This window comes from Hoplias malabaricus, chromosome 5 (assembly GCF_029633855.1).
Source record: "Hoplias malabaricus isolate fHopMal1 chromosome 5, fHopMal1.hap1, whole genome shotgun sequence".
Taxonomy (NCBI): domain Eukaryota; kingdom Metazoa; phylum Chordata; class Actinopteri; order Characiformes; family Erythrinidae; genus Hoplias; species Hoplias malabaricus.
The window spans coordinates 41,078,151-41,091,664 of record NC_089804.1 but is presented as its reverse complement, the minus strand read 5'-3'; the positions used below and the strand labels follow the sequence as shown (position 1 = coordinate 41,091,664).

General features: G+C 42.7%; 1 protein-coding gene across 3 annotated transcripts in view; it reads right to left on the bottom strand.

Moving 5' to 3' along the window:
• Positions 1–13,514, bottom strand: part of dvl1b (dishevelled segment polarity protein 1b) — a 41,667-nt gene that overhangs the window by 9,491 nt on the left and 18,662 nt on the right. For 2 of the 3 annotated variants that reach the window (XM_066672704.1, XM_066672702.1), the window contains exons 4-11: positions 12,702–12,811; positions 5,132–5,270; positions 4,894–4,987; positions 3,757–3,826; positions 3,506–3,645; positions 1,594–1,670; positions 1,427–1,494; positions 14–91 (exon numbers count right to left, since the gene is read on the bottom strand). In XM_066672704.1, the coding sequence (XP_066528801.1) occupies positions 14–91; positions 1,427–1,494; positions 1,594–1,670; positions 3,506–3,645; positions 3,757–3,826; positions 4,894–4,987; positions 5,132–5,270; positions 12,702–12,811 (776 nt within the window). Of the gene's footprint in view, positions 1–13; positions 92–1,426; positions 1,495–1,593; positions 1,671–3,505; positions 3,646–3,756; positions 3,827–4,893; positions 4,988–5,131; positions 5,271–5,557; positions 6,433–12,701; positions 12,812–13,514 lie in introns of those variants that run through there. The other variant, XM_066672703.1, reaches the window with a different exon arrangement.

Sequence of the window (13,514 nt, the reverse complement as noted above, 5' to 3'; positions counted from 1 at the left end):
GAACATGCCATACCATACTGTGGGAACGTTCCTGTCAATGCAGTAGTGTGAGATATCCAGGCTGCAGGATCAATCGGACGCACAGGTTCAGCTGGTAATAACAGATCAGATTGCAATTAAATCACAAATAAACACAGCAGAGATCAAATATAGGTATTTTCTACTGTACCCATGGTAACTAGATATTTATTTCAGTTTAAACCATTAACAAACCACCACTATGGAGTCAGTATGGAGTCTATCACATTTAGATTCTCACGTAACATGTCTATGAGGGATAGGTGTGATAGTAGCAACTGAGCATTCAAGCTGTGACAACATTAAAGGCTTAAATTTTGCTTCTCTTGCTTGAGTTATGCTAAAAAAACAGTTATGTAAAATCTGAATAACTTCTGCTAGGTTTTTAAACATGTTTCAGAGTCAGTTTGTAACTGTGGGATTAACCACCAGACGTAAGGGGTAGGACTCAGGGGCAGAACAACTAGATCTCAGCAGTCAGAACAAAAGCTGCCAGAGGAAAAAAAATGGCAACCCCAAGAAAAAGGGGGGAAAGTTGTGGTGTTTTTTTTTTAGTTTGTTTTGTTTTTTTCTATGAGAAAAAAAAGTGAAAAGAGAAGCAAAAACACAGGGATAAATATTTAGACACTCAGAAAGGGGGAAGTGCAAAAGCTCTTAGCCCTTTTACCAAATTACCGGCTGCATCTTTGGACCCATTATATAGACAAAGATCCACCGAGCTCCCCGTCTTTGGGCTCATAAAGCCCTCTGCCCAGGTGTGGGACATTACGCCAACCCCAAAGCTAATCAGGCTCAATGTCTCCCTCTGGTGGTCAGAGATGACCCAGCGCCAGAGCCAACCATTACACAGTTTATGAGCAGTGAGAAATGTAAAAGCTTTAACTTAGAAACATCTCTGTACTAACCGATGACCTTCTGACAGTTTTTCTAAACTCAGCAAAGGCAAAAAAGGACCTCTCTGTCTCTGAAATACAAAGAAGAATGTACATATTTATTGGAACCACCCTCTACCGCTGACGCTGGACGCTGCTGCACTGACTCTGAACTGGAGAGGAGCTCTGTCTGGGCCCAGCCTCTTTAAAAAAAAAAGTGATTGGTGCAATTACACTCCTCTTTACTATTTGTTTTATGCACCGCACGAGACTAAAGTAACAACAGATTTCTCACAACGTAGTGAGGTAAAAAGTGAGATATTTGATTTGACTTAATAATGTAGCCAAGTTAAAGAGGTCCCCAAAATACAAATACTCCAGTAATGAACAGATACACTAAAAACTACTTAAGTACAGTAACCAATTACGTTTACATTGTTGCCACCACTGGTTACAGCTCAGTTCTCCACTTTGCTAAGATGGACTCTCATACATTGAAGAGAAGGTGAATATGTAGGTAGCGTGTATGAGCGAACCTCTGGGTATGGTGAAGTAGCTGCGAGGGGAAGGGTCCCAGCACTTGGCAACAGTGAGACTGATCGGGCTGCAGGAGAGAGGGGTATATTCAGTCAGCTGACAGTAAAATGCAATGACAGCTAAAGTAATTAACTGGTACTTTTTAAACTCAGCTTTTAATAATTACCCGGTCTTGGAGACAATCTCTCTGAGGATTCTGACAGCGTCATCATTACTCATATTTTCAAAGTTCACATCATTAACCTGCATGTCATAAAAACAATAAGATAAATGGTGATAACTATTACACAACTGAATAATATCATAAAGAACTATTTAATGTACTTCTCTTTATATAACATTAGACGCTATAACTTTGAAAACATCACATCGTTTTTCTTCAGTAGATTTACTAGCAGGCTGCTGAAGGGCATTTGTCATTTATTTTTACACACACACACACACACACACACACACACACACAACAAAAGCTTACTGACTGATTAATTTTCAGTGCGAAACACATACTTGCATGCATTTAATTTCCAGTCAGAACAAGTACAAACTTAAAAAAGTACAAATTTCCAGGATCAGGAAATTAAAAAAAACAACATAGAATTATATTAAAACAAATTACACAAAAGCTTCGGTATCTTCAGTATTCCAATTTAAAATGCTGTGATAAACTTTAAAGGCCATTTTTCTGCTTCTGATAATCAAAGTAATTCCAAACAAATGTAATGAGTCTGAGATCTGGGATTGTTAGCTCATTGTTCAAAATTATCATTCATTCATTATCTGTAACCCTTATCCAATTCAGGGTCGCAGTGCGTCCAGAGCCTACCTGGAATCATTGGGCGCAAGGCGGGAATACACCCTGGAGGGGGCGCCAGTCCTTCACAGGGCAACACACACACACACCTATGGACACTTTTGAGTCGCCAATTCACCTATCAACGTGTGTTTTTGGACTGTGGGAGGAAACCGGAGCACCCGGAGGAAACCAACGCAGACACGGAGAACACACCACACTCCTCACAGACAGTCACCCGGAGGAAACCCACACAGACACAGAGAGAACACACCACACTCCTCACAGACAGTCACCTGGAGGAAACCCACACAGACACAGAGAGAACACACCACACTCCTCACAGACAGTCACCCGGAGCGGGAATTGAACCTACACCCTCCAGGCCCCTGGAGCTGTGTGACTGCGACTTTTCAAAATTATAGATATTTAAATATTTTTAAACTCCATATTTAGAATATTCTAATGTTTACAGTCATATTTCTTGGACATTCCACTTCTTGCCATTAAATATTCTTAATTATATTCACCTTAAAAATATATCCTGGTTGCTTTGACTAGGAATTCAGAAATTGTGCCTGTAGTGTACACTCTTAATTTTTGTCATCGGCGTGTAAATATTTAATCTGACTAACAATGTGTGGTTTACAAAAAAATAAAATAAAAAAACAAACAGAAGTGACATCTGCGCATCTGGAGACTCCCTGGGGAGCTGAATGTTAATCAGATAATACACCAATGTGGTAATCTTCACTATATCACCAAGAAACACAGTGGCATATCTCTAGAGGAGAATGCATCTAATCCTCCCCATTACTTTCAGCCTTCAGCTGCCATTCAGGGAGGATTAACAAACTGCTGGAGGCATTTGATGACTGGGCTGTGCCTGGAGACAGCTGCTGATATTAAAGAATTACAATTCACGGACCAAAGGACAAAACACCTCCCACTGATCCCCAATCCTCCTCCATGTCTGATATCCAAGTTATGACCAAATGTCCCTGTAAGGTTTAATCGCTTTAAAAAAACACTGCAGTTTCTGCCAGATGATTTGTGGCATTGTTTTTAAGCTGCTTTGTGTGTGTTTTATTAATTATTAGCCAGGGCTAGGATTTATTTGGTTACTACTTGGAAACGAACATGTCGTTTATATAATTATGAGGCTGAGGCGTGAGTGTTAGTATGCGGGATAAATATGTAATCCCAACTACTATTTACCTAACATAAAATACATCATCTTAGTAGCCTGCAACGCTAGTACCTTACAATAAAGATATAAGAGTGTCACCTGCAGGAGCATGTCTCCCGGTTCTATCCTCCCATCAGCTGCTACTGCTCCTCCTTTCATGATGGAGCCTATGTAGATGCCACCGTCTCCGCGGTCATTGCTCTGTCCTACGATGCTGATGCCAAGAAAGTTATACTTCTCTGCAGGAAGGAAAACAAGCGAATATAGGTGAAGTGGTTTGTTAAGTGTAATGTGCAGTAGACTATATACTGAGAGTTTCCAAATACCGTATGTGCATGTGTAGCTCTTACCCATATTAAGTGTAACTGTGATTATGTTGAGGCTCATGGTTGAATCTGTAATACTACTGAAGGAGGATGACTGTGAATAGACAAACAAATGTTTTAAACTAAAGGGTAAATTTCAGTACAGAGGACAAAAACAAAGTTTTTTAGCATTTTAAACAACTGGATTTTAAAAGTACATTCATTCATTCAATGTCTGTAACCCTTATCCAGTTCAGGGCGGTGGTGGGTCTGGAGTCTACCCGGAATCACTGGGCACAAGGCCGGAACACACCATGGAGGGAGGGCCAGTCCTTCACAGGGCGACACACACTCACACCTAGGGACACTACCAACACCACTTTGAAGTGTGGGAGGAAACAGGAGCACTCGGAGGAAACCCACGCAGAAACAGGGAGAACACACCAAACTCCTCACAGACAGTCACCCGGAGGAAACCCATGCAGACACAGGGAGAACACACCACACTCCTCACACGAACACACGAACACGGTGAACACACGAAAGGTGGCGCAGCAGGTAGTGTCGCAGTCACACAGCTCCAGGGACCTGGAGGTTGTGGGTTCAATTCCCGCTCCAGGTGACTGTCTGTGAGGAGTGTGGTGTGTTCTCTCTGTGTCTGTGTGGGTTTCCTCCGGGTGACTGTCTGTGAGGAGTGTGGTGTGTTCTCTCTGTGTCTGTGTGGGTTTCCTCCGGGTGACTGTCTGTGAGGAGTGTGGTGTGTTCTCCCTGTGTGTGTGTGTGGGTTTCCTCCGGGTGACTGTCTGTGAGGAGTGTGGTGTGTTCTCCCTGTGTCTGTGTGGGTTTCCTCCGGGTGCTCCGGTTTTCTCTCACAGTCCAAAAACACACGTTGGTAGGTGGATTGGCGACTCAAAAGTGTCCATAGGTGTGAGTGTGTGAGTGAATGTGTGAGTGTGTGTTGCCCTGTGAAGGACTGGCGCCCCCTCCAGGGTGTGTTCCCGCCTTGAACCCAATGATTCCAGGTAGGCTCTGGACCCACCGTGACCGTGAACTGGATAAGCTGTTACAGATACTGTACATTTCATATAAATAACAAGGGTGACCTTCTTTCAAACTCCAAAAAATAGTTTTAATCAGATGTTACAGCATTAACCATGAAATACCATATGAGTGCATTCTTACCCGATCAATCTTGGGCACTTTGTGTCGCCTGCGTCTGCGTTTGTGCCTCCTCATTAAATGAGAAGAAGAGCTCTGTTCTGTGGAACTACTCAGTCTGAAAAATATCATAGAAACTGAATGGCACACCACGAGTGCTGATTATGAACAACAGACCAAAAAAATAATAATAATAATTTGATTGAAAATATTAAATGTATATACCATGTGCATAGGCTTATGGTAAATTAAAAATACTAACCTGCTGGTATCCTCATCCTCCTCACTATCAACGAAGGAGCTAGACTCCAGCTCGCTACTCATCATGGAGGCACTGTCACAGACCATAGCTGTGTCTCTTATGACTCGTTCGGATTTGGAATGACCATTCACACGTGGAACTGAGACAAACACACAGGCAAACAGATAAAGCAGATAAAGAGTCAGTGATATTTAAGGTTTGTGCAAAACAGTACTGCATAACATAACCTTCAAGGTGCCTGGACATAAACAAATGCATTGTGTTTCAGAGCATCAGGTCATGCATAATAGACTGTGAAATTATCCTGGAGGTGCTCCTGTGTTAATTGCGATGCTTAAATTCATGGCTTGGTCACATTCAAGGTGCAAAAAGTTGCTGAGTTTCATCCACAAGGAGAGAGAGTTTTAAAAAGCATAAAGAACATACATTGTTTTGGACGTGGCTGTGCTTCAGGATGACAGCGGATTGGCTGGAAGGCCCGAGTGAGGCAGAAGCATCTCAGGGAGCCTGGGTGGGCGTGGGCTTTCCGGGGAAAGCCAAAACAATCCAGCACAGTCGGAGAGGTCATCCTGCCTTTCCTTTGTCTGACAGTACCTCTGTCTCTCACACTCCTTCTCACTACCTCACATGCCACTTCGACACTTGTGTTTATCTTCTATTTATCTGGAAACCATATGCTCAGTCCTTTAGCACAGGTGAACGCTCTGATCTCCAGTGTCTGGCTCTCAAGTGCAACTGACGACTTGTGGAGGGAAAGAAGGAGGAAAAAGCTGAGTGATGAAGAGTACTATACAGATATAAGGAGAAAACAGGAGCAAAGAACATGAAATAGGTAAACTGAGAGGGAATATGCAGGCAGCAGGGGGCAGGCAACCAGGGACAGTGGGCTGAGAATACAATATCAATATCATAATTTAATTTTCAGAACACAAATAACCCTCCAAGGCCGACCTATATTTAATAACTCCTTTTCATTGAGACATACATGAACTTTAGACTGACCTTCATTTCTCTGGGAATTTAACTTAATATTGTCCTACTGCCACACAAGACAATCCATTACTAAACAAACAAATGAATTCAAAAAGAGAGCACGGATACCACTGTGAAGAAGAATAAACCTGTAGTGTAACACCTGTATACAATCCAATTAAAACAGCCCTGCGTAATATTTCTCAATCTCAGCTAAACTAAATGGACAGTGTCATAACTAACTTTAACTTCTGCAAGATCTGGATGTAACTTAATTAGAAAATAGACCACTTTCACTAAATATTCTGACTATTAAAGGAATAAATAAATGTTAAGAATACAACAGTAAATCTAAAAACATGTAAAACCACGAAACAGAATGGTCCTCTACAGTCTTTCAACACTCTCCATAATCTTAGCTTATGACAACTTTTCTTTTCAAATATATAAAAATAGAACAAATATTATCACAAATATGGCCTCATTTAAATTAACTGAACTGTGGTGAACTATATTAACCACAACACGGCATTACAGTTTGTATATTTACAAATCCCATTCACAGCACTGTAGCTATATATCACGAGAATCCGTTTTAAAAGTGGCCTGTTTCTAAACAGACTTCACTAACCTTAAGAACTGGAATAACTGCTAAAAAATCAGTTAAAATATCATACTACAACATTTTTATTGCTCCAAACGCATTTATGAAAAACACTTTACTACTCTCTTCCAACGTGAGGTTTCCTTACATTCAGGAAATAAGAGAATTAATGTGGTAAGTTAAAATCGAACGGTTCTCGTTCTGATCCGGTTTCTTACCTCAGAGCGACACGGAGCCACGGCGCGGGAACTCAACTGCAAACACTCTCGCGCTGGAGCGGGAGCGCGCACTGAGCCCCTCCCCCTTCTACACTGAGACAATAGATGCGCCCAAAAGCACACACTCTCTACACCGCGCCACTGAATTCACTATTCACGGGACTGTACCCTTTTAAAAATACTATGTAGTACAGTGGTATGTGTTTGGACACAGCCAATTAGTCCGTAGCTCGGATGAACACCGAGGGACTTGTGCAGCGTTGGTCAGCGGACAGTTAAAAAACATACAGAAACAACCTGCACATAACCCCGCCACAGTAGAACCTCAGACAGACCCCAGATTCACACACCTCCAGCAGAGACCCATCAGGAAACATACACATCTGCTCAAATCACACGTTTTGTTGATTGTCTGTGCGTAAAATAGCAGTACTGTCTTATTTATTTTATTTATTTATCGTTGAACTTATAGCGCCTTTCTACATACACCAGAACGCTGTATAATCAATACCGCTCAGAACGCTATTCCATAACACACTCAATCCACACACACACACACACACCCACACACAAAAGCATTAATTCACACACACACACACACAAGCAATGATTCACACACACACACATACACACACACAAGCATTAATTCACACACACACACCTACACACTCATTCACACACACACACATAAACACACACACACAAGCATTAATTCATACACACACAAGCACTCATTCACTCACCCACCCCTACATGCACATTCACACACACACACTCATTCATTCACACACCTACGAACTCATACACACACCTAAACACACATTCACACAGACACACTCATTCACACACACACACACACATTCACACACACACCTACACATTCACACTGATTCACACACACACATTCACACTCATTTAATGAGTTTAACATGCATTTTAAAAAACACTCAGAATATTGTTATTATTTTAACTCCACCCTAAACACTGTGTGCTACAGAAAAGTGCCCCCTCTGATTTGAATTTTACTTAATTTTATACAATCAAGAAAACATATCGTTTGTAATTAATAATATAACAGTGGTTTATATTTATTATAAAAGGTTATAACACCTCATATTCTTGCCACGTCCAGTTAGACACTGAAAACCTGAGGCTTTTCTGACACTGACACTATTTCCTTTATTGTGTTTGTTTTCCAATTCTCCCGCTTCCCTTTGACCTGCTGTTTCCGTTACTGCATCGATAAGACTTCAGTGTGTAAATAACAACATATCTGTAAGTAACTGAGCAGTCAGTGACACACCCCTTATAACATCCACGTGAATTTAAAGGGTTAACCTGCTGGAAGCGCAGATGTAAATTCATTGTTTTATTTCACATTAAACTTTACAGATGGGGGAATGATTGGTGCATAATGAAATTATAACATAGATATCTTCAGTTTATAAACAAAACGAATGTTTTTCCCCATAATATTGGACCTTAAATTATTATTTTTTAAATAAAAGCTATTTTTGCAGCACTATGTGGAGATGCAAAGGAGCAGTAATTTTCATGAAATGATCTGTTTTCTAATGCTGTTATCACACTGTTTATTTTGCTGTGAGTTTATTACGGTCCGCTAAAGTCAGCCGTGTCATTTGTAGGAAAAACATTAGATCAGTGATCTTTTGTCCTCTTCTATTGAATATATAACTTTGAAGTTTAGTGATTATTCTTTGGTGCCTTCAGTGTTATTTTACCTATGTTTTTGTGTTTTGTTTTTATACCCCCTCCCCCCCGTTAATTCTCCAAGCACAGTGCCATCATAACTGCGAGTGTCTTGAGGCTACACTGGCCATTCCTAGAGTCTAATTAAGCTCCACTGATAAATGATCACTGGGATCTAATGGGGTTCAGGGGTGAGAGCAGTACTACTGTCACAAACACACAGATGAATTACTGTAAGGAGAGAGAGAGAGAGAGAGAGAGAGAGAGAGAGAGAGAGAAAGGGGCAGGAATGGGGGGTTAAAGAGAGAGTGTGTGATAAATGTGTAGCGAGGTAATTGGGAGGATGACAGGTTCTGTTTGATGACTTTTTATCGTAGGTATTGACATGAGGGTTTTTGATTGTCTTTGTGGATACGTACAAACCCCATTTCCAGAAAAGATGGGACATTTTGTAAAATGCAATAAAAAACAAGAATCTGTGATTTGTTCACTCTCTTTCATCTTTCTTTAATTGAAAATGACAAAGAAAAGATTGTGGAAGATTCCAAGAATGTTGGGACTGAGGCATGTTTCCTGCTGCGTTCCATCAGCTCTCCTTTTAAATTTTCTGTATAATCATTTGGCAACTGGGGTTTTGTGAGTGGAATAATTGTTTATTTTGGGTTGATACAAAACGTCAGCTTCTTAACAGTCACACATTCACTCACACCTAGGGACACTTTTGAATCTCCAGTCCACCTACCAACGTGTGTTTTTGGAGCGTGGGAGGAAACCGGAGAGAGAGAACACACCATACTCGTCACGGACAGTCACCCGGAGGAAACCCACACAGACACAGAGAGAACACACCACACTCCTCACAGACAGTCACCCGGAGGAAACCCACACGGACACAGAGAGAACACACCACACTCCTCACAGACAGTCACCCGGAGGAAACCCACATAGACACAGAGAGAACACACCATACTCGTCACGGACAGTCACCCGGAGGAAACCCACACAGACACAGAGAGAACACACCACACTCCTCACAGACAGTCACCCAGAGGAAACCCACACGGACACAGAGAGAACACACCACACTCATCACAGACAGTCACCCGGAGGAAACCCACACGGACACAGAGAGAACACACCACACTCATCACAGACAGTCACTCGGAGGAAACCCACGCAGACACAGGGAGAACACACCACACTCCTCACAGACAGTCACCCGGAGGAAACCCACGCAGACACAGGGAGAACACACCACACTCCTCACAGACAGTCACTTAGAGCGGGACTCGAACCCACGACCTCCAGGACCTTGGAGCTGTGACAGAGACACTGCCTGCTGCTCCACTCCGTTACTAAATTCTAAATGACAAAATATAATTCACTTGTTCAGTAAAAGTTTGGAAATAATATTATTGTGCTTTTTTCAGTAAAAAAAATCATTAAAGGGAATTAACTCATCAGAATCTGTTTTTTTTTGTTTGCATTTAACTCAATGTGCCACATTTTGGAAATGGGGTTTGTATTTACATACCCCTGCTGTAGTAATAAAGGAAATGTATGTTAGGTCCCCGGTCATTAAATATTCCATTTAAAAGAACAAATGGTGAAACAAATGTGATTATTTAATATGACAGCGATGATCTGTACAACATAAAGGTAAAGACAAATGGGTCATTTATAATGTGAATCAAATGACAGGTAATACAGTGAAAAACTAAATCACCCTCGAGAGAAATGGACTGAGTAGAAGAGAGAGATGGATGGTGGTGTATAAGAGCAGAGATCAGGGAGCGCTTGGGGCCCAGCATGGGGCCGGGTGGACAGATGGATAAATATAGTGTTTCCTGTCTAAAGGGTCAGAGGCAGAACTGAATAAATGCAGAGCAGGCACCAACGTGATCCACGATCTCACAGATCTGAAGATGCAGACTCTATTTATTTTATTTCAAAAAGACTGGGACATAGAGATACATCCCTGCAAATATACACACATCTGCTTCTGACTCTCTCTCTCTCTCTCTCTCTCTCTCTCTCTCTCTCTCTCTGTGGGGACCTGATATTAGAAGCATGTAATTTCACAACTACAGCAAACAAAGAAATCACTCTTAAATAGGCACTCATTCTGAGCAAGCTCTGTCTGTCATTAGAGTGAGTGTATGCTTGTTACGCAGTGCCAGCAGGTGCAGGGGAGTTGAGTTACCGAACTGTCATGACGTATGTATCCCATTAGAGGATGCTGTATAAATGTTTGCTTTTCTCAGGGTGTGATCAAGCCATGAACACTTCCTAAATATCCCAGGGGTCAGACAGCGCATCCATCCAGACGCCATGACCCGACACTGCAGGCCTTAGTTATGCTACAACAACAAGGTTAAAGGAAAGTAATTGCTCAGTTACACTGATTTCATCACAATTAAAGATACAACACTCGTACGTCTAAATTCCCTTACTCCATTCATATATAATTAGTCAAAAGGCTTGTTGGACTTCACCTGGAGCTGCACAGACCGATCGCCGTCTGTTTCGGTGCAGTGCGAAGAGAGACGGCCTGATGACGGCAGAGCTTAATCCCCATTGGCTGGAAGCTCCGCTCAAACCTATGACTTTTGTTTCTTTTTCGTTCTAAAATGTAAATCTGTTTTCTTTCTTGAAGCCCCAGTGTTAACTCAAACTATTTAAGCTTTTGTTTGTAAGGACTCTTTGTTTCAAATCTTACTGAGTGTTATTCTGATTTATCTTGATTCTTGCTTTGTCTTTAACACTAACACACTCACACCTACGGACACTTTTGATACTCCAATCCACCTACCAACATGTGTTTTTGGGGCTTGGGAGAAAACCCACACAGACACAGGGAGAACACACCACACTCCTCAGAGACAGTCACCTGGAGGAAACCCACGTAGACACAGAGAGAACACACCACACTCCTCAGAGACAGTCACCTGGAGGAAACCCACGCAGACACAGAGGGAACACACCACACTCCTCAGAGACAGTCACCTGGAGGAAACCCACGCAGACACAGGGAGAACACACTACACTCCTCACAGACAGTCACCCGGAGGAAACCCATGCAGACACAGGGAGAACACACCACACTCCTCACAGACAGTCACCCGGAGGAAACCCACGCAGACACAGAGAGAACACACCACACTCCTCATAGACAGTCACCCGGAGGAAACCCACGCAGACACAGAGAGAACACACCACACTCCTCACAGACAGTCACCCAGAGGAAATCCACGCAGACACAGAGAGAACACACCACACTCTTCACAGACAGTCACCCGGAGGAAACCCACGCAGACACAGAGAGAACACACTACACTCCTCACACACAGTCACTCGGAGGAAACCCACGCAGACACAGAGGGAACACACCACACTCTTCACAGACAGTCACCCGGAGGAAACCCACGCAGACACAGGGAGAACACACCACACTCCTCACAGACAGTCACCCGGAGGAAACCCACGCAGACACAGGGAGAACACACCACACTCCTCACAGACGCATTAGTGTTCTCTCTATAGGTTTTCTCTCTTAAAGCCTCTGTGTGAACTCAAACTATTTAAGCTCTTTGTTTGTAAAGACTCTTTGTTTCAAGTCTTACTGAATGTTATTCTGATTTATCTTGATTCTTGCCTTGCCCCTTTGGCTCTGTTGTTATTTTTTTTGGTTTTGACCTTGAACTGTTCGACTTGGTTTTCAGCTTTTTCCTTTTGTCATTAAAACCCTTGTTGTACTGGAATCTGCAAGCGTCACCGCTCTCTTCGCATCTGACAATGGGCTATCATTAATATAAGCCTTTCATGCTGCGTCATACAAACCCCATATAAACCTTTTTAAAGCTTATTCCACCATGGAGTTAATAGCTGTCATATCACACTCGTAAGCCTTTAAAAACATTAGGCAGGTTATTGTCAGTCGTCACTGAACAGAAGGCTTTAATGGTGGCTGAGGAAATCAGATGTTTATAACCCAAACAAACCATGTTATGATGAGGTAATCAGTCTCATGGTCTTGTTGTTTGTGATGTGCTTGGGGAGTACTCACGCTCTTCTCTTCTCCGCCGAGTCCTCTCTCGCTCCCTTTCTCTACGGTGGCTTGGAAGGGATTCACTCGTCTCTGTGTCCAGGCCGTCTCTGCTGCTCACTGCATTGGCACTGCAAGAAGTGTAAACACATGCATGATGAGCCACATGTAACACAAGGATATACTTCAGTCGCTGTCCACAACACAACACACCTGTGCAGTGTGTGTGTGTGTGTGTGTGTGTGAGAGAGATGTTTAGTCTCAAATATAAATGAGCTCAGGACTGGGAAACTCACCACTCATTAGCGCTCACAAACCACTCTATAACCCAGACACTCTCCCACTCAGGCTAGTCTTGTATAGAATGTGTGAATATATTCATTCATTTCTTTTCTGTGACTCTTATCAGTTCAGGGCTGTATCTCTCTCTCACTGGGCACAGCATGAACATACCCTGGAGGGGGCGCCAGTCCATTAAAGGGCGACACACACTCACATATTCACTCACACACTCACACCAACAACTTTGAGTCTCCAATCCACCTACCAATGTGTGTCCGGAAACCGGAGCACAGACACATGGAGAACACACCACACTCCTCACAGACAGTCTCCCGGAGGAAACCCATGCAGACACAGGGAGAACACACCACACTCCTCACAGACAGTCACCTGGAGGAAACCCACGCAGACACAGAGAGAACACACCACACTCCTCACAGACAGTCACCCGGAGGAAACCCACGCAGACACAGGGAGAACACACCACACTCCTCACAGACATTGACCAGGAGGAAACCCACACAGACACAGGGAGAACACACCACACTCCTC